Consider the following 22,330-nt stretch of genomic DNA (forward strand, 5'->3'; position numbering starts at 1 on the left):
TAGTCGGGTCTGGACGCAAACCCTCAGCAGAGACCACATGTCCAAGAAATGTTACTTACGTCTGCAATAGCTGACACTTCTCCGGCTTTAACTTCAGTCCGGCTGCTACAATGCGGTCTAAAACTTCTGCTGTTCTGGTCATATGCTCATCAAAACTGCGGCCAAAGACGATGATGTCATCTATGTATACCAGACAAGTGACCCACTGGAGCCCTTGCAGCGCGAGTTCCATAACACGCTGAAAAGTCCCACTTGCATTATTGAGCCCGAATGGCATACGTACCATCTCGTAGTGTCCGTATTTGCAGCAAAATGCTGTTTTCGGGATGTCCTCCTTTTTACTGGTATTTGAAAATAACCACTTGTAAGGTCAAAACTACTAAATATGTTGGAACCCGCAACCGCGTCGAGACAGTCCTGAATTCTAGGCAAAGGGAAGCCATCTGGTTTTACTAGCTCATTGACCTTCCTATAGTCTACACATGGTCGTATTGCACCTGATTTCTTCTTGACAAGGACAATTGGTGAGGCCCAAGGGGAAGTGCTTTTGCGTATGACACCCTTCTGGAGTAAATCTTCAACTGCCCTTTTCTCTTCATCAGCATGCGCAATTGGAACTCGTCTGGGCCGCTGTTTTACTGGCGGGGCCTCACCTGTGTTGATAGAGTGCTCCGCTAAATCGGTGAGACCCAAGTCCCATTCATGTTTAGAAAACGCGTCCCCATACTTCACTAAAAAACCTGACAATACCTCTTGTTCGCGCTGACTTCTGCCTGTCGCCGACCGCTCAAACAGAGATTTCAAGTGATCAGGAACCTTAGCAACTTCACTCCGCATATCCATACACACTGGCTGTTCATCGGTCGCGCTTCTGATCTGCACCCTTCAGACCCGGTCCGCATTACTTTCCTCCTTCGCATCTTCCTTAGGAGCCAAAACGCTTACTACACGCTCTACTCGCTCAGCCATCCCTATCTCTGCATCCTGTTTAAGGGTTGTCGCAGTAAGGAATGGGTTAAGTATTCTCACCTTACATGTAGTGGAGCCGTTGATGTTAACGAGGGTAGATGCCATCAAAAGCGGGTACCTTGTCTTGAACGATTCTGTGGCTTCCACAATGTAGTTTGCCTCCTCGCCCAGGTCATCCTCCTCTATCCTCTCAACAAAGACATCAACTACGGCTTCAGACTGCGCTGGCAAACAAATGTCCTCCGCCACCACCACTTTCCTCACCTTTTGTAGATTACCTTTCCGCAAGCACGGTATCTCACACCCATTAAGCAAAATACGGTCTTTGCTTAGAAGTAGGTCAGCCGGGCCACCGTCACCGCCAACCAACACGTCGTAACCAAGAAGCGCCTCGTCTTCTATCTCCGCCACTGCGAGCTCTTTCTCCATACCTAGTGGTCCCAAGGTAACCCTAAAAGTACCTTTACCCCACTCCCGAATAGGAGCACCGCCCGCCCCGCGAAGAAGAGTAGACCCCCTCAACACCGGTCGTTCTTTGTCACTTATCTTGTTATACAACCGATGCGATACAATTGTTCTCGTCGCCCCGGTGTCTGCAGTGAAGGTAACTGGAACACCATTCACCTCGCCCCGGATGTATATACCATCGCCAAGGTCCGCATGTGTCTCTCCGCTCTTAAGGACCCCCGCCTGCGTGCTTGCATTATCTACATAAATATGGCCTTTGACTACAATGTTCTCACTTAACTGGACCCCCCTCTGGCCGCGAGAGACGGTCCCTGCCTGTTTAAAGCCCCGCTTTCTTGTTTCTCGGTATTCATACCGCTCTTTTCCTGCTTCACCACGCGTTTGTTTATGCACTCCCTGGCGTAATGGCCTCGCTCTCGACAATTGATGCACTCAACGTTGTTCATTCTCCTCTGTGGCCGATTTTGCCTCGCAGCCTGTTCTAAATGTTCAACACATTGCAACAGTCGTTCTAGAAGCTGTTGCTGGTTGTCGGGTGACGCGGGTTTGCTCTCATCCTTCCGTTTTGCTGTCGGGGCTTTAGATCGCAATGTCTTCACGTCCGCCGTTCGTCGTAACTGCTCTTCACTTTCACCCCCTAGCTCTTCAACGTCAATATCAACATCAAAAGTGCGTCTGGCTGCATTTCTGCCCCTATCACCCCTCACTCCAGCCTTCATCTGTATCCAGCTCACCACGTGGAACACGGCCTCATCTATATTACGCGGCTCCTTGTTAAACTCTACGGCAAACCTAGCTTCTTGATCTTGCAGACCGTCGAAGAATCGCCTGGTGAGATCTTCGTCCCGTGTACGTCTGTCCCTATGCCGATGGGCTTTGTCATAAAGACGCTTTAATTCGGACGCAAAATCTTCAGCGGTCTCACCATGTTTTTGGTATCGTCTGCTGAATCTAACAGCAAACAATTGTTCTGTTTCGATTACACGGTACCTGCCCGTTAATTCCCCGACTAGGGCCTCGTAATCACTCAGAACGTCCGCTGATATTTGAGAAAACACAAACTCACTTGCCTGCCCCTCGATCTTCGGTAACAAATTGTCTAGGCGCTCCTCAAAGTCCCAGCCTTGTCGGTCCGCAATTGTCTCAAACTTCGTTAACCAGACGTTCCAGTTCTCTTTTCCCGTAAATGGTGGTAATTTAAAATTAGGCTGGTTTTGCCGCCTGTCTCGAGACGTGTGTCTCCTTGCCTGTCTTTCAAACGCCATTTGCCGGTCGGGCCTCTCGATGCCATAGTCGTCGTCCATGTGGTTGGCTCTCATGTGCTCCGGGCTAACAACCTCACCCCGTCGGTTGTTATGGGAGTTGTTAGCATCCGCTCTCCATCTGTATTCATGCGCGGCTACTTCCGGTTCCGGGCCTATCATCGGTCTGTATCTTTCCCTGCTGTTATGTGCTTCCGTTGGCACATGTGCACGCTGCGCCTCTTTAAGTACCCGTAGCTCACTGACCACCTCTTTCAAAACACCAGCCATGTCTGACATCATTGCTGATATTTGCACCTGGGCTGGTTCGTTTACGTCAGGATGCGTATGCCGCTCAACAGAATTTGCGTTGCGGTATGGGCTGCAGTCACCACCCTCCTCTTGTTCACCGGATTGCTCTCTTGCTCCCGTTCTTGTCCGGCTTCTAGTTCTGGGGAAGGTAACCTCTTCATCGCTTTCGTGGCTTGCCATGTTATGCGTAGATGCGTCTCACTGGATTGGTATAAAATAACCAATCCCACTTCTGACACCAAAATGTAGGGGGCTCGCCCTAGTTTCACGCTAGCGAATGTACTCGACGCAAATTTATATCACAACTTCGCTTCAACTTATTGTAGGCCGTGTGAACAAGCTCAGCTTGGCTCTCAAGTAACCAACTCAACTCTGATATTACGCAGACACTCTGTAGTTCGTACCAATTGTCAACCACGTATTGAAAACAGTTTATAAGTTTTAACAGTTTTATTGCATTAATAAAGGTAAAACATCACTCGAACTGGATACAAATGTTTATACAGAAATATTATGTTTTTATATCATAATATTCATTAAAAGTCACTAGTTTTCGCTGGTGCGCACATTCCGAAAAACCCGTAATATAATATAATTTATTTGTTATATTATTCATTAATCTAGCGGTGTTATTTCTGTAGTTCAACGCGATTTCAATATTGTTTTGGTAATGCAATCTAAGCGAGATAACTCACAAAAGTCACCCTACTTGCTTATAAAAGTTGTCTGTGCGTTATATCTTCAATATGTATACTGCACTAGTAGGACTTTGTCAATGAACGTTAGTAAAACTACTTATAAATGTTCAATTCATACAAAGTCACATAAGTTATACGTTTGCTGAGTGATTATTTTATCAAGTAGTTCTTTAATGTAACTATTGTAATTATTTCAGTTGAAACTCAGATTTATTACTTTAGCAAACGTAACGTGGTTCTGCACTGAACAAATGCTTGACTCAGACTGCCTGCCAACGAAAATCGTGGCGCTTTTATACTCGCACAGTTGGCATAACGCTACTACCAATAAGAATGACGGCAATGCCACCCAAAACGTTGGCAGTGCCAAGAAAAATTATGGCAGTGACAACGATTTGAATGGCAGTCATGTGACTGCCACAAAATAGAACGTTTAAGTGAATCAAAGGCAGCCATCTTGGAAAAATATGTAACTGATACAAAGAAAGGCTCCGGACATAGCCTTAAGTTTTGGAATGTAAGCATAAACAAATCAAAAAGATGAGTCACTTTATACATGACTGCACTTGACCTTAAACGAGCGGAAGTTGCGCAGAAAAACAAAATGGCTGACATTGTGCGAGTACAGAAACTTTACGATAAATAATGCAAGCAATATGGATATAACGTCGCACCAGCGGTGAGGAAAACAAATGCATCTTAAAACCAACATATCGAGGAAAGCTATTGTTGAACAATTTAAATTTAAAAGCATGCATCTGTTGAAAACGTTCACTAAATGCTTACAATTACCGGGTGGGGTAAAGTTTATCTGAAATGCACTTTTGGCAAATGTAAATACAGAATCAGTTCATGATACTTTTACCCCTCCGAATATCATCATGTTCTGAATAAAATCGGGTAAGTGTTAAATAAGTTTACTTTAAATAGTATAGGTTACATTTATAATGTATTTATGTTAATAACAAGAACAAGTTTAACTTTAAATTAATGTCTTTTGTGTCCCAAAATCCGGGCACAACAATACCTACGATTACCACATACCAACGCACAAACACTTTCGCAACAAAATAGCTTAACCGATGAAAGATGCGATTAAAACCGTATTTGAAATGGCAGCATTACTCGTTCTTTGGGTTGTTTAAAATTAAAAAAGGCGCAAATAACATTCCTCTTCATTTCAAAAAGGTTTCCACATCCACATTAATTATACGATTTTTTATCCAATATTAAAGTGCACGCTCAAAAATAATGAATATTCTGCGTCTCCAGACATCAAAGTAAACGAAAACTATAAATACAACATCATTTCCGTGTAAGTTTATTATTTTGAAGTATTTGCAAAGCAGCAATGTCACTAAGTTTATATTTAAAAAGTGCTTGTGGAACGCCTCCCATTCATCTATTTGATCTTGTTTAAATGCACAGGTGAAGGCTGCTTTTGTGATAAACTGATTCTCAAGCCGTCAAGTTTTCCGATATATATCATTGCGTCATAGATGTGCTTTGTTTTGAATAAAAAATAATATGTATACATAGTAATAATACAACTAATCAGTTTGTTTAAAATGTTCAAATATACAATTGAGGGGACATTAATCATAAATTGTGTGTGGTTGTGAGATAATTGGATTTAAAAAAAAAATGGAAATAAACAAGCTACTTTACACAAGTGATCACTATAGCTCTACTCGCACAAAGAAAATCATAATTGGTTTGGACTTAAATGCAGTTTTAATGGGCAACTTAGTTGTATATTATGCATCCAATGTATCGCTCGTCCAGAATAGGTTCGCTTTGTTAACGTTAACGTTAAAAGATATCCATGAATGGTAAATCGTCCGTAGACAAATCACTGAAAACAATACTACTGATTCCAATGGCTACGTGACCAGTCACTGCTAAAGACCATTCTCCTCCATGTAAGTCGAAATCATTTGCGGCTGCCTAGCGGTGCTAATTATCGTTATGTTTGCTATCGGTTGTGTGGATTTATTGAAAGTCTATTGAAAAGAAAGAGCGAGCGAAGGATATCTATGTTGCTCACTTTCAGGATCGACAACCGTCAGTTATCTGCTATATTTATAAGTATAAATAATGAAAGTTTCGTCGAACAATATCAACAAGTATTTGTTATGGACTTTCATTTCAATACCGTGCCTCTATTAACTGTTGTAGTAATAAAACGTTTACGTCCGGGACGAACATAAGATGTCAAGAATTGAAATTGTATAACTAAAATTTAAGCACACACGCATATATTTTTGCCGGGGTTTAAAACCGCTTGTTTAATAAAAATGCTGTTGAATTTCTAAAGTTCTATTTCATTTTTCGTGTTCTGTGAATGCTCTCTTTTTATATATAAAAAACGTGTTTACTTTTAGTAGTATTTCAACATCTTTGTTGATTTATTGTCTTCTGTATCCGAAAGATTGTGCCAACAACGAGATAAGTATTTCAGATAGTTAGCCAGTAAAATTGAAGTAACCCCAACTTATTATAAAGAATTGAAAATATTATACAAACATAAGTTGTTGAAAGTGTACGATTAAAATAAGGGACAACCATGATATACCCATTCAATAACTTTTTGACGAAAGATTTTAAAAGAAATTATAATTACGAATATTTACGCCTCAACTTCCATTCCTTAAATGAACTGCCTTTGGGCAATTGCGTTTATCAATCGGTGAACGCAACATCTTCGGATATGTTCGGATCGCAATTCATCGAATAACAATATACATGGATTTTTTTCTATCTTGTTAATCTTTGCATTGTTTCAGCAGGTGCCGTAAAATATAAATAAACATTTTAGAAAGTGTTAAATAATGATATATCAAATGTATCGTTGCTATGTGTTTCAATTTTACGTTTAAAAGTGATTTCAAGTGGTTGATCTTTTCCCGCGTTATCGTGACGTCAGTTAATAAAACGTTTCCGGTTACAGTCGAGTCGTTTTATTTACAGAATGAGTAAGAACTGATTACTGAAAGGTTTTCTTAAATTAAATGAAGTATTTCTTAACAATTCCTGAATGAAATAATGCACTATTGGTGTAAATATAAGTAATGAATTGGACTCCACGCGTACTTTGACCAGCCAAATTGCGTTCATATCCCCGATAATGACATCAATCACGCAATTCATTCCTTAAATAAACAAAAGGCTGCTAAAGCTATGGAAAGTCATATTGTAATGAAGTATGTGTACTGCCTGAATGATTATATGTTTAAACAATTGTGACCATATTGTGTTTTTATATCGGTTACTTGATTTTATAGTCCAAAATGGGGTCTATTTTGCGATAACGATGAACACATGTTACATTTGTCATATTTTGATCAATAAAAACTTGTCGACGTAATGAAGAGCAAAACTAGGAGTTTATATATATATATATATATACAACATACACGTTTACAACATAACAGTATGCAATTAAAGATATATTTAAACAACATAAACACTTATATATTTCATTTTCGAGTACATATATTGGAATTCCACAAAAATGGTATTACCAGGCGTGTTTCTTTTTCGTGGTGGTTTATTACGAATTACCTAACTATATAAGTAAACATAACGCACAATTTAGATACCAATATTATATATACACACTTGAAGACAATAACCACATTGCATGCATCGATACGAAAACGAAATATCTAAATAAAATTGCTTAAGGAATATCATTTCTATTGCTCTGTATGAAATGGATCTAGCATAATCCAATGGAGTGTCAGAGTTGGTGAGATCATATCTCCACATAAAATGCCGTTTTGCATCATGAGCACTACAGAAGCAAATTTGATGGACAGCTAAAGTGTGTATAAAAACAACAATGGGTGTATTGTCGTTTATATTCCCTTTCTGTTATTAGGCTTATAATATTTACCATTTGTTTACAGATAAATCCAATATCTAATATGCAACAAAGATATGCTGGTTTATTGTCGCATAAAAGTTTCGACATTAACTCTCCAACATCCTCACGTGAGCATATGGACATCAAATGTCGCCGTTTCTCAACAGGTATTATATGTTCGTTCAATATGGTCTTCCAACATGATTTTGACGGGAATGTACCATAGTATGTATACGCTTATATAGTTTATGAGATTATACTTTTGTAAGAGTATATTTATTCAGGTATGAATCCAAGGCTGTGTTGGTCATAATTAATGAATATCACCAGCCTAAAACTATTTAAGCGAGATACGCATTTGACAAGCGGCATAGCTGTCCTTGGAATTGAAATTTCATTTTATCAATACAAGTCTGCACTGATGTAATATTAATTGCACGTAGCGCAAAGTCCGTGCTTACTGTGTGCTTTATAAGAAAGATCAGAGGCTGTGTGACTGCTCAGTCGTTTGGAGTATTGTTTTGATGGCACGCGAAATGATAATTATCAATCGGCGTTTGCATGGCGTAGGTTGTTATTATAATTGAATGGAGTGTTGTTGTTTTCAAAAATAATCAAATAAAGATGTTCCTTCTATACGAATTAACAGCGAGTTATTGTAAAACTGCTATCCCCATTTTATGTAATTCCAGGAGAAAGAAAATGTGTTTTTGTGTTAGAACGTTTAATCCATAATGATAGTTAATTGAATTCAGTTTTCTATTCAAAGTAATGATGTACTTATTAGAGCTGTTTACTTCATCTCGACCATCTCTTTTATGAAATTGAATTTTGAGAACTTAATGTATAAAAGCAAATGAAATTGTTAAGGATTGGTTTGATTTAAATATTGTTTGAATAAGTTTAGATTTCAAATCACCGAGCGAGAATTCGTTGTTTCACCAAGTGTAAAACTATGTGTGTGCGCTACTAGTTTTATTCTATATCACTCAATATCTTTCAATAAAGTAGGACATTTTTCTGTATTTAGCACCAAATATGACACTATATGTCCTGGATAAGTCGATGTTACTTGAAAATGGCGTCCCATTGTAGTAAGTGATCGGTGCATAATTGGTTTTCACTTGACGCCGGTCGTATAAACACTTGCACTAATTTGATCGAAATAACATGCATCGGAATTGCAGTGTGGAATGCAAAAATGTAAATTCACGCACGACTGAAGTCCATTTTGTATTATGAGACCATGAGTATAAGTTTAAAAATAATTTCATTGTTGTCTCCGCTTTTTAGGTTTTGAATGATATGTGTAAACATCATTCATTTACAATGTCAACCCCAACCACATAAACTACAACGTAAAACAAGATTATGATTTTTTGTAGAGTTTCTGAATTTCTTACGTATTCCTGGAAGTCTACGAACATGGTCTCATTTTTGTTGACATCGAATTTCAAATCACTCATTGGAAAACTGACGCATCTGTATTCTTCCAAGATGGTTTTACAATAGCTTTGATGTTTCATATGATATGAAAATATTTCATCAATTAACACGGGAAACTGCTTTGTTAGCACATTGTGGTATCTACAATTACCCTTTTAGAATGTCCATGCACCGCAAGGAATAATTAACTTTAATAAACTCAATAAATTTATAATATGGTTTGTTGTACGATTTACGAATATATCCGTATTCAACTAAAGCCTACGGTATCTCCTCAAAGTGAAACTATGCTGATATGATCTCACTATTTGACACAACGCATTACTCTTGTTTGTTATAAGATGCCCTATCGCTAATGTCAATTGATAATGAAGGTCATCCTGTTTGTCCTTATCAAGACGAATACATTGAATATTTTCAAGCATCATCGACATGTTATTTTCACAAACAATTTACTCCTACCAGTAAGAAATTGGCAGATAAAATGGCAATATTTATCTCATAAAAAGGACAACCATAGCAATAAAGCAGAATCCCTGTATTTCAAATGTGACGTTTATCAATGTGCTTAGCCTTCGTAAAGCTTTAAAAGGTTAAATTTTCAATATGTGTTCTAAAGTACTGTCATAACACAATTGTATACGTATTCAATATCTATACCTTGTCACTTTTTCAATGGTTTACGAAACAGCTAAAAGCCAAAATAAAAATAAGAGCTGTTTCGAGAGCCGCATCGTTGCTTAAGCATAAAACTATTTTATTTCTCCAGTTGGCTTGAAAAAGAAAGTAAAACTAGAAGAGTGGTAATGTGGTGAGGAGGAAAGGGGGTTAGACATAAGATAAGGGAAAGCTTAGAAGAGAAAAAGAGTTGGAGTGGGAAGGTGGTCCATAATGTAATGAAGGAATATATAGCAGAATGCAAAAAAGGTTACACGGGAATGGGAATAGAAAAAAGAAATATAGGGAGACGTATAAAAGGAAGAGAGGTCAGTAATGAGATGAAATACACAGAGTCAATAAGCCACGAGGTAGGAGTTTAGTATAGGTGCAGGGTAGGGTAGAGTGCAGTGATGAAATTCTGCGCGATGACAAATTGAAGCTATTATATTTGAAATAAGATATTCTTCGAAATCTTTTCATCCCTTGTCATCAAAATCTAAATAGGCCGTGAATAGGTCTGATTCACAAACACTTAAAAAACAATGTTTATTATGTAAATTGTTGACGAGAAAACCAAGATTTTCTATTTCTATTTACCGTGATAGTGCTCTACAAATATAGCATTGCATGCAATAATTGCACGTGTTTTCGAGAAAGTGTTTGTAATTCGAAATAATTTATGGAAAGGGCAATAATACACCCACATAGAGGATTAAACATGTAAAAAAATTCAGGCACACGATATTGGGCCAATTGCATGTGTTTATCCTTATTAAATGGCAATTAATTATATAAATGACAAACTCATGAAAATATTGAAAATGTCCATGTTAACAGGCATGACCATGCAATATGCATTTAAAAGACTGAATCTGACGCCACGTAAAAGACATCACATAAAATATTTCCATTCGCACCTGATTTTGTAAAAGATGCGGTTATTTTGCACAAATCGGTCGACCTTTCGTGACTTCTGTAATTAGAGTTTCGCAATAAAGACCTTGGTCATGCATATCTAAAACCGGAATAAAAAGATCTCGATAATATGTTTTGATGAGTACGAAAGTTAAAACAACAATTATTGCCATTATTACCACAAAACAATAAAGAATAATAAGGGTAAATGTAAATTTTGGATTGATTCATATTGATTATACGCCCATGCACTATAAATGCTCAGCCGTGTTTAGACGCTTTTGCACGCTTCATGGATTTGCCAACGTTTATCCAAGCGTTCATGAAAAATAAGGAAATAAAAAACAACTTTAAAGTAACATTATTTGGTTAAATTCATTGTTTCATATCAATGATTCTTATGGCTTTCTTTTTAAGTTTTAGTTTACCTGACACAACAAAAATCGAAAAAGATTGATGATTATATTTTTGCCATTAAGCTTTATAAAAGAGTTAACATGCGTTTCTCCTCAACAAATCATTTCGAAACGCTCGGTTGCTATGGATGTTTCAGATAAGTTATTGTTATAATTCCTCAGAAAAATGATCCTTAAAAATTACTCCGTTCAACGTTGTTAACTTGTTGTTGCGCATTAAATTTCACATAATTTTAACTGTTTGTTTTACAATGTTTTCATGTTACTTTCGCGGTAGCCGTTTAAATTGTATTACGTGATTGAAATATGCTTTCGTATATAATCTTGCTTTTGTAGTCTGCATAAAGCTGTCATATGATAATAAAAATATATAATTATAATAAATTTTAGGCCGCTAGGCCGCCAGGCCGTCCGCCGCTACAATCACGCCTCTATGCCGCTTGATCGACTTTTTGAAACAAATGTAAATTATCGCTCCAGAATGATGAATTTTGAATAAAACCAATGATTTTAGCATTGTTTTAGAAGAAAACTAATATAAAATTCTTTGAAATAGAAAACAATATAAGGCCGCATTTATAATGTAGAAATTAAAACATTGATTTATCATTAGTTTCCAATTAAACACAGGGACAATTACTTTGAGATAGAGAACAAATTGAGGCCGCTTGGCTGCCAACTTCATGCCGCTAGGCCGCAAGGCCGTTAACTTCACGTCGCTAAGCCGCTTACTTCACGCCCCAAGGCCGCAATCATCACGTACATAAAGCTGCCTTTAATTGTAGCCATCGATGAATTGCAACCATCAAGTTTGCTTGGCGTTTAAGATCAGCACCAAACAAACAATATATGTGATTGGTGCATCCTTTTAAAAATTTGATTTTATAGAAGTCCATGTTATTGAGGTACATGTATTTCAATGGATTATACCGGTCTCTTGAATAGTGTCTGGGAACGAGGATGTCCCATATTTGTTTCAAATATCTCATGTATTCCATCTTTTCTACTTGTCATGAACATTTATCACTCACACACATTCAATTCGTATTCACAACCAATCCTCGAGCGTCGTTCAAGTGGCGTAGCCGAGCACTCACAAATCTCCCACTAACGCAAAACACTTGAGTCTCACACAAACCTGTGAATACGGATATACCTTTCACTCAAAAATAGCTTAGCCGTTATGTGAATACAGAGGCTTAACTCAATGAGGGTGAGTGAGAGTCATTGTTATGAATTCGGCTCTATAGCTTTTGATAACGTTTATGATAGTTGTTTAAATTAGTTTGATAATGCTTGAGATAAATTTTGAACCCATGGGTAGCAGTATATTTCATTATTCGATATCGACCTGACATTAACGTGTCATGAACTAATAGCAGTAATGTTAAAAGTACGCGGGTATTTCCAGACTGTGGTACTGCTTACTAGAATATATAGTTCTTTAAAATGCAACACGCGGCTTGTTATAAAACTGACTTTTACTGCTATCCATAAGTCATCAAAACAGACAAAACATTTTATTTGGCCTGATAACTTATCATAAAATAATGGTAAATACATTAATCTTAAGATTCGTATCCAGTGCAAATAATGTCAGTGCACGAAAAACAAACCTTTGTAAGCTTTCCTTGAAGAAAAACTAAACTAAACACAAGCGAATAGCAAAACAATGTTTTAAACAAACAATGTAAACAACTAGCGTTAAGGAAATATATACGTCACTGAAAAGAATAGTTGAGACGAACAAAAAATAACATGAATACATATAACAACAATGGCAACAATTCATATACTTTATTATGTGCTCTCTAAGACAATTGTATTGTTATTTGTATTGCTTATTTATTGAAAGAACTAGTCCTAAAACGATATTGAAAGTCCTATATTCAATGAAATTAGGCTTTCCAAAGGAGTTTTTGGTGCGAAAATGAGACACACACACACACACATGTCTGATTCTGAATAAAAAGCAGAAGGATGTTTTTATTTTAATTTTGACCAATATATTACATTCTTTCTGACGTCGATTAATGATGAAACAAAAATACATGTATTTAAGATATAATTTGATGGTTAAAACGTTTACATTTAAGAGCCTAAGGTACTTTCCACAAATCTGCAATTCCCTGACAACGTTACCATCCAAGAGTTGGAGTGTGAACGATGCCTGGTGGGAACGGTTGGCGTCTACACAAACGTGGAATGTGTTGTGTTTGGAATCAGCCAGAAAGACATGGTACACAGCTTTTGCTTCCTAATATTTATTTGGTCACTTTTTTAAACATACAGCAGTCCTCTAAATTACAATTTGATAGGTCAAAAAAGATGTATAATTTCGAATCATAAACGAGACTTAAGATGTTACTTCTGAATATCAGTATTGACTCGCGTATATAGGACGGACATTACGTTTTTATTCCTTTACCGTGACATTTTATCTTTTATTTTCATTCCAACTTCATTCAATGCATGTACACATTTGACCGAATTCAATACACACGTTCTGTGTTTTTAAAGCTGCACTCTCACTGATTGAACGTCTTAACAACATTTTTTTGTCTTGGAACGAGCCATTTATGCAGAAATACATGGAAACCAGTGACATAGGACTGCCGACAAAAAATCAGATCGCGGATTGTGATATTTAAGTTAAAAAATAATGTTTAATGCATTTTTTTAAACCGTTAGTAACGCTTTTAGCCATAACACATTTGCGATCTGATCTACTGAATGTGGCTGGCGTCAGTTGGTAGTATTTTTATATAGAGTCATCTACAATATCGTTGTTTTTTATATTGCTCTGTTTAAATATCGGGTCTAAACTGATGTAAACAACATAGCGTTAATTTTGTTCAATAACCGACAATTACAATGCTTAAAACAAACAGCTGTATGCAATTTCACCGTTCATACGGTACGTGAATGAGTATTCCAAATGGATATTTTTATTTTGTGTTGCATTCAGAGACTGTTTAAGTCTATACTTTGCAACATGCATCTGGAACGCATTTCAAAAATATAACGAACTTGGAGTCTAGATGAGACTTGTCTTTAAAAATCGTCTATTGTTTAAAAGTAAATTCTGTATAATTCTGTTTCGCTTAAAAGAATGGCACCGAAGAATGATGATTATTGTACGTAAGATGATTATTCAAAGATGCATTTAAAGAAAACACTCTCATATATTGTGATAACTGGGGGATTCTATGAACTGTATTAGAGTATAATATGTATTTGTTATAGGATGTGCAATTGACGCTAAAGAAACATGGGCAAGAGGTACCAAATGTGACTGTTGAAGGATCTCCATTTTATCGAGCATTTTATGAATACATTCCAAATGATGAAGATACAGATCATACCGTTACTTGCGAGGCTACTAGTCCTGGCCAACAATCGAAAACAGTATCAATCAATCTTCTCGTTTTGCGTAAGTTACATAAGTTTTACCAATAAACCCGTGTTATATTACATGAACATATATTAGTAGTAGTATTTACACAACATGATAAACAAAGCAGCAGCGAAAGAGAAAGAGTGTGATGTAACTTTTCTTAAATTCAAATGAAATGGGCAAGCAAAGAGATTGAACAACGAGATTTTCCAGCATCAGATACGGTCCTTTCTCAAAATGTCGCATAATGGTTTAATTGTAAATGAATGTGTCTCATCATGAAAATGTTTGCTTGAAGTGAAAACATCTTTGTAATGATGAAAATATCATTATACCTCACATAATTGTCAAAGTGAAACTTGGCATTCTTTTAGTTCTGCAAAATACCATGAAACGACATTACTATTTTAAAGAGATTCAAAATAATTTTAAATGATTCCTTGTAACAATTGTGTACGATGTAGTATTTTCAGATATCAAATGCATTTTATTACATCTGAGAAAATTTACAAATAAGTGAAAATGATAGTTCAATCTTATGCGATGACAATTCCGATTAAACGCAAGTTTGGTACCAGTGCAATTCATTTCATTATATTCTTTGGATTATATGAAGAAAGAACACGAATAAAAGTTAATTAATGTTCCTATTTTTACTCAAAGGGAAACCATCGACTCCTACAATCACGCTTCCGGAAATAACCAAAGAAGGAAAACATGCAAGCATTTCTTGCAAAACCTTCAATGCCAGACCAGAGCCAAGACTTTACTTCATATACAATTTAACAACTTACAATACAAGCAACAGCTTTTCCAAAATGAAAGACGATAAAACAGTTGATGCTGAAACAATATTAGAAAACACTTTTAGCAGATATGACAATACCAGGAGCTTAACTTGTTGTGTAAAGTTTCGAGAGTATGACCAAAACACGCAGAGAATGAAAACACATTGCTCAACTTCTGGCATTGATGTCTTATGTAAGTATAACTTAGCTAATGGAGTTCGTTATGTTAAACAAATTGAAATGGATAAAACACATACATTTGGACTGTATTGTTAATTCCTGTTCAATATAGAGAGCAATGATTGTTTATCATGTATTACTAAGTACAGATAACAATGAACTGTATGTACATTTAATTTATTATAAAAAAACTGTGGGTAATGTACATATTCATTGAGAATGTGATACCATTTAGGAGTGTGAACTTGAAATTGATACTTTGCACCAACTTTGGTGTGAATGTTTAAAAGCTGAATTCCATGCAAATGTTACCATAAAAATTAATTCATTCTTGTCACTTAAATATTTGTCAACCAGTTCCACCAAAGTTTATACAGCTTGAAGAATTAGAGAGAACCAACGATGCAGAAGGTAATTCCAATCTCCGGTTGCAGTGTACAAGCGACGTATCTAATCCTGTTAGTAAAATAAGATGGAACATTACGTCCAAATTTGAATATGAATCCTCCCAGGAAAAGGAAAAGGTTGAACAGTTATCCGGACATGTTAGGACTAAGGTAATACATCATTGAGCATGTCTTCAAAAATAAATTGTACACGTATATGTAACGTTTAACGATTGAATCGTTATTTAAATTGTGGTTATACAAAAAACGGCCCCTTGAATCTATCGTTATAGTTTTAATTGTTTATAACATATTGATTTATGCTTGATTAACGCTTAATATTTCCCGTATGCAACATGTGTGTTTTGCATACTTTGATTAGATTTACCTTTTACGTTTTTTCTTTATTAAGGATTGTTGGGTTAAGTGTGAGGTTTGTGTACTTAAACTGGTTTAACCCCCCAGTAAATTTACATTTTACTGACCGTTTCAATGCGGTTCCTAACAATCCTTGATAAACATACGTAGTTTTTCATATATAGTATGTATGCACAGTTCTGTTTGATGAGTTTTGTGCTGTTCTTCCATGTTTCTTGTTTGTAATATTTTGTTTTTATGTTCTATGTCTTTAGCGTTTACCCAGTGCTATTAAACCGGGTTTTATGTTTAAACGTTTTGCTTCTGAGCTTGTTTCAGTAGTGTTTTGCATAAATAGTCATGAACTTATCTGCGAAAAGCAGAAACAAGCAGTTAAGCATAAGTTTAATTAAGCTGGAAAACGTTTGGTATTCGCTTAACTGTTACTTAAATAGCACCGTCAATGATGTGAAGCTCTATGTATGATTGGTATTATTCATTTTACTGCATGATATTTTCTAGAAGGATACATTAAATGACATGTGCATGATCTATCGATGTCGATGCAATAACATTTTGTATTGTATTACAGAATCAATGTGAAATTGATCATTTTCCATGTCCATTTGCAGATTTTATCTGCGAACCTCACTCGACATAACAATGGAGAACCAATTTCATGTTACATAGAAAATCCTGCATTCCCAGAGATCAAAATATTCAACACCTATAACATCAACATTACTTGTAAGTTAACAATTCATTATTAGCCAATTTGTATTGAATGAAATCAATAAAACGCTAATTTTATAATTCAGAACGCCAAACATCAAAATCTCTATTTGAACACACAGGGATTTAGGCATTTTAGGAACTCAGCAACAAAAATTCTAACGATGACCACATTTGATGGCACATAGTTTTTGGCATAACTGAATTCAGCATTCAAAGCTGTATTAATGACTGTATTTCAAGGCATATGGATTTAAGCGAAATAAAATTCAGCATTCATATGTTTAACAATGACCCTATTTGAATAATCATGGATAAAGGCTTTACATAAACTCAGTATTCAAAATGTTTACATTGTCCTGGTTGAATGAATATGAATCGATGCCTTACAAATGTATAGCACCGGTACTAACAATGCACATGGACTAAGGCCTTACATAAACTCTACATTCAAAACTCTTACAATGTCCAAATGTTTTGTTTACATGGCGTAAAGCCTGACACTAAGCAAATCATTTTGAAATGTATTCAGGATAATTATTATAGAAACATACTTTCGGCAATCCCATCTTTATCTGACCATGACCTGATGCTTACAATGGGCCGATTGTCAAGAAATTTGTTAAAGTTAACAAAGTTTTAGCTTATGAGACTATAATATCATGTCATAAATATTTCTCATTGAAAGATAATAATGATGTCGTTTATCACGTTTTTTTTCCATAAAGTTCTGAGCAATATGACAGATGTTCTCTTTCACGATTTCAGACAAGCCGTTCATCAGTTTTTCTCCCAGTTCCCCAGTTACTACTTACGTGGAAGACAGTATTACCGTTTAATGTCAATGTGAGGCAAACCCAGCAGCTACGATAGAATGGTCAAACACTTCTTCGAATGAAATAGGTACTTGTTTGTGTCTGATAAGTAAAAGATCGTAGAACGTATTACATTTTGCTTTTTAAGAATAAGATGTACATGTACAATGCAATAGGACTATACGCTTATTCAAAAAACTGAAAATTAGTCAAAAGGAAAATAAGACGTTAGATTCTGTATGTATAACTAACATTTGCTTATTTAGGTAAAAAGACTGAAGAGAGCATAGAACTGAACATGCAATTTCACTCAACTGGCCGCCATAACTTCACCTGCAATGCGACAAACACAATTGGTTCGGCGGTAAATGAACTTTTCATCTTCGTCACTAGGATGAACATTTGATTTGATGCTAACGAGAAGGTGTTTTTTATTTGGTTGGAAAGTTTTGCTTTATAACCGTAAATGGTTCATATCAACATGGCATAAGAGCCTTCCTTACCAATGAATGGAGAGCATGTTGATTGGAATAATTCTCGGTTGTCTGGTGGTTCTGATCATCGTTGTGTAAAGCCATCGGGTGTGTGGTTTTATCGAAAGGAGGAAGGAAAACGCAAATGATGTAACGCTACTTATTTTTGCAATAACGTTAAAGGTAAGCACTAAGTGATAAACTAAGTCAGGAAAACATCGATTTTGTATACATTTTGGCTAAATCAGTTTAAATATTCATTGGAAAATCTAATGTGAAACGATGATACATTTTGGCGTTTAAGAAAATAATAATGGCTATAAAACGGCCGAACACAAGCCCTACAACTTCAAATAAATCGCCCATACCAGCCCCTGACTGTATTAAATGCATATTGTCAACTCATATTTTCTATGTATGCTCCCAAATGACCCCTTCGCCGGGATATTGTCGAATGTTAATAGATTTAGATATCAAATATTATTTGTTATAGAAAAGTCACTTAAACCAACAATACCGAATCCAAGGCCTACTTCACCATCCACCGGTAAAGACAACTCTTCTTCCATGTTGATCGGAATCATATGTGGTTGTCTTGCTGTTCTTATTATCGTTCTGTTAGCCGTCGGGTGTGTGGTATTATCGAAAAGAAGAAAGAAAGCCCCGACGAGAGAAGGTTCTTATAGTGTACATATACAGGAGCGACGACCGTAAGTTTTTTTCTAATTTAATTTTCAGTCAGTCGTTCACATTTATAGGGTCAGATATAGTAGAAAGTAACGTTGTTTCCGATGTGAAAAACTGCTTGTAACAACATCATCGACCGTTCAAATTGGAGCTGGAGTTAAACATAGAAATGTGACTGATAAATGTCTAACCATTATTAGTAACGTTATAAAATGATTTAAGTAGGCTTGTATTTACAAGTTTCTGTTCGAATAAGATAGTGTTTTTGTTGCTTTAAATTAACTCATCGTCAACAAGTTTAAAAAAGGTCGTAGCCAGGATTAAACATGTACGTCCCTTAAAACTGATAATAACTGAAATTGCCTAAGATCAAATAAAAAACACAAATTCTATACACTGATGAAGTAACCTTCACAGATTATATAAGGGACGAACATTGTAGTTTATGTTGAAGGACTGGTGTTTGTATAATCACAAATGTAATCATCCACGCTTATGTTTTTTTGCAGGAGTTTTCAACCACTAGGTAATTGCATGTAAACTGTTGCATTCCAAATGTGACCTTATCATTATTTCATTTTCTGGAATGCTCTCTTTATATTATAAAGAGTTGTGTACCACAAAAACAAATGCATTGCTTCTTGCAGTATTGTCACTGATTTGTTGTTGACGAAATACCATTTTATATAACAATCAACAAACATAGCGATTTTTACTGAAGGTACTAGGTTAGAGGAATGGTAACATAACTGACAATAATTACGATGCGATTAGAGATTTACAAGTTTGATTTCAAAAATGCCAGTTAGGAAATAAAAGGGTGATCATAATTTAATAAATCATTAAGATGTTCAATTCTATATAATTGTGGAAAGGTCCTGTGTACGACAATCTGGCTGGTTCCAATCACGGTGATGCTCCATCTGAAGCTATTGCTGAACCGGTTGAGTACGCCTGTGTTGTTAAAAAGGAAGAGAGAAAAATTACAAAACCTGAGGTACTTGAATTCCCTGTAATAAAAAAAATGTAGTTAATATATCTTAAATACCCTGTATTTAATATGTCTTAAACTTATACTCTGTGTAGTTATTTCGACTTAAAGTCCCTTTAGTTAAATTGTCATCTTGTAATTTATTTTACTTACACTTTCCGTATGAAAAATGTCTTTAACTTCCCGTATTTGATAAGTCTTATTCTCCCTACACTAATAATTGTATCTTAAACTCATTGAAAGTAATATGTCTGCAACTCTCTGTTGTAATTATTACCTACGGTCAGTGAACTGAATATGTCTTAAATTACTTCTCCTAGACATGCCTTAAACGTCATGTAGTGTATATGCCTTAAACGTCATGTAGTGTATATGCCTTAAACGTCATGTAGTGTATATACCTTAAACGTCATGTAGTGTATTTGGCTTATACACCCTGTAGTGTATTTGGCTTGTACTCCAAGTAGTGTATATGCCTTAAACGTCATGTAGTGTATTTGGCTTATACACCCTGAAGTGTATATGCCTTATACTCCTTATAGTGAATACGCCTTATACTCCACGAAGTGTACATGTCTTATACTTCCTGTAGTATATACGTCTTATACTCCCTGAAGTGTATATGTCTTATACTCCCGGTAGTGTATATGCCTTACACTTCCTGTAGTGTATATGACTTAAACTCCCTCTAGTTTATATGTCTATTACTTCATGTAGTGCATATTCCTTAAACCTCCTGTGCCTTAAAATTACTGAAGTTTATATGTCTTACACTCCCTGGAGTGTATATGTCTTATACTCCATGTTATATATATACCTTAAACTCCCTATAGTTCATATGTCTTGTACTCTCTGGAGTGTATATATCTTATATTTCCTGTAGTGTTTATGTCTTATACTCCCTGTAGTGTATATGTCTTTTACTTCCTGTAGTGTATATGTCTTATACTTCCTGTAGTGTATATGCCTTGAACTCCCGGTAGTGTATATGTCTTATACTCCCTGAAGTGTATATGCCTTATACTTCCTGTAGTGTATATGTCTTATACTTCCTGTAGTGTATATGTCTTATACTTCCTGTAGTGTATATGTCTTATACTCCATGTAGTGTATATGTCTTTTACTTCCTGAAGTGTATATGCCTTATACCTCCTGTAGTGTATATGCCTTATACTTCCTGTAGTGTTTATGTCTTATACTTCCTGTAGTGTATATGTCTTTTACTTCCTGAAGTGTATATGTCTTATACTTCCTGAAGTGTATATGTCTTATACTTCCTGAAGTGTATATGCCTTACACTTCCTGTAGTGTATATGCCTTGAACTCCCGGTAGTGTATATGCCTTGAACTCCCGGTAGTGTATATGCCTTGAACTCCCGGTAGTGTATATGTCTAATACTTCCTGTAGTGTCTTTGCCTTATACCCCCTATAGTGTCTATGTATTATACTCCCTGAAGTGTATATGCCTTATACCCCCTATAGTGTCTATGTATTATTCTCCCTGAAGTGTATATGCCTTATACTCCGTGTATTGAATATGTTTGAAATTCCTTGTAGTGTATAAGCCTTAAAATCCGTGTATTGAATATGTTTGAAACTCAATGTCTTAAATTATCCACGTTGTTACTATGTTTTTACTCCCTGTGTATGTCTTAATCTCCTTGTAGTTAATGTGTTTTAATCTCCTTGTAATTATTAGGTCTTAAACTCCATGTAGTCAAAATGACTTCAACTCAACTTCATTTGAATTTTATTTTTGAATTACCTATTACATTATCGTAATGAATTGATGAACTTTTTTGTATGTGTTGTTCAATGTAGGCCGAGGATAGTGCACTCATCTACGCTGATCTTGATCTACCCGCAGAGGGTTCCACACGAGGGATTCCAACAGTGAATTTTGACGCCGGGACAACATACGTTTCAATTGATTTTGCTCAGACGGCTAAAATGAAAGGATCTGTGTTAGACGATTAGTTAAATGAATATCCACGAGGAAAATGACCCGATTACTTTTTGTGTATTGATGTAACGTTGCTAGATTGTTATATTACACGTGAATCACTAATCATACTTTGAAAGCTAATTGTGATATTTTAACGTAGTTCTGCTCCTTTTAAATTGGTTGACACCGATGTCACATATACTTTATATAAAATAAATGTAATCCTATACAGAGCCCTTGTTCGAACATTAATAATGCATGAGAACTGAACTGTAACAATATCATTGATTATATTCAGTTTGCTTACCATTCAATGTATATAGAATGGGTCGTAACTGATGTTGTTAAAACTAGTCGCCAAATCATTGTTCATGTAAATACTGATGAACGTTTACTATGCTACATTACAATGCTTCTTTTAACTTTGTCTTCTTTATTGCATTGTGTTAATGTATCTCATGCAATAACGTATGATTCTGACCTTTTTTTCAACATGTTTGTAGACACTTCATTTTTTAATCCAAATTAAATCTTATCAAAATGTCACAATCTACAATTAAGATTTGCACTGAAGGCAAAGTGGAA

The 22,330-nt window shown here is 35.8% G+C and overlaps 1 protein-coding gene and 1 long non-coding RNA gene across 2 annotated transcripts; both read left to right on the forward strand.

Moving 5' to 3' along the window:
- The first annotated feature begins 13,092 nt into the window (after positions 1-13,092).
- On the forward strand, positions 13,093-18,037 carry LOC128234984 (uncharacterized). Its single transcript, XM_052949652.1, has 7 exons — positions 13,093-13,232; positions 14,240-14,426; positions 15,054-15,371; positions 15,716-15,915; positions 16,734-16,848; positions 17,602-17,736; positions 17,915-18,037. Exons 1-6 carry the CDS (start codon positions 13,230-13,232, stop codon positions 17,670-17,672), a joined length of 894 nt encoding a protein of 297 aa, XP_052805612.1. The 5' UTR covers positions 13,093-13,229; the 3' UTR covers positions 17,673-17,736; positions 17,915-18,037.
- A 311-nt stretch (positions 18,038-18,348) lies between these two features.
- LOC128234986 (uncharacterized) lies at positions 18,349-22,316 on the forward strand. Its single transcript, XR_008261095.1, has 3 exons — positions 18,349-18,831; positions 19,684-19,805; positions 21,622-22,316. It is a non-coding gene; the product is annotated as an uncharacterized LOC128234986 (long non-coding RNA).
- Positions 22,317-22,330: the final 14 nt, after the last annotated feature.

The sequence above is a fragment of the Mya arenaria genome, chromosome 5 (genome assembly GCF_026914265.1).
Source record: "Mya arenaria isolate MELC-2E11 chromosome 5, ASM2691426v1".
NCBI classification, from domain to species: Eukaryota; Metazoa; Mollusca; class Bivalvia; order Myida; family Myidae; genus Mya; species Mya arenaria.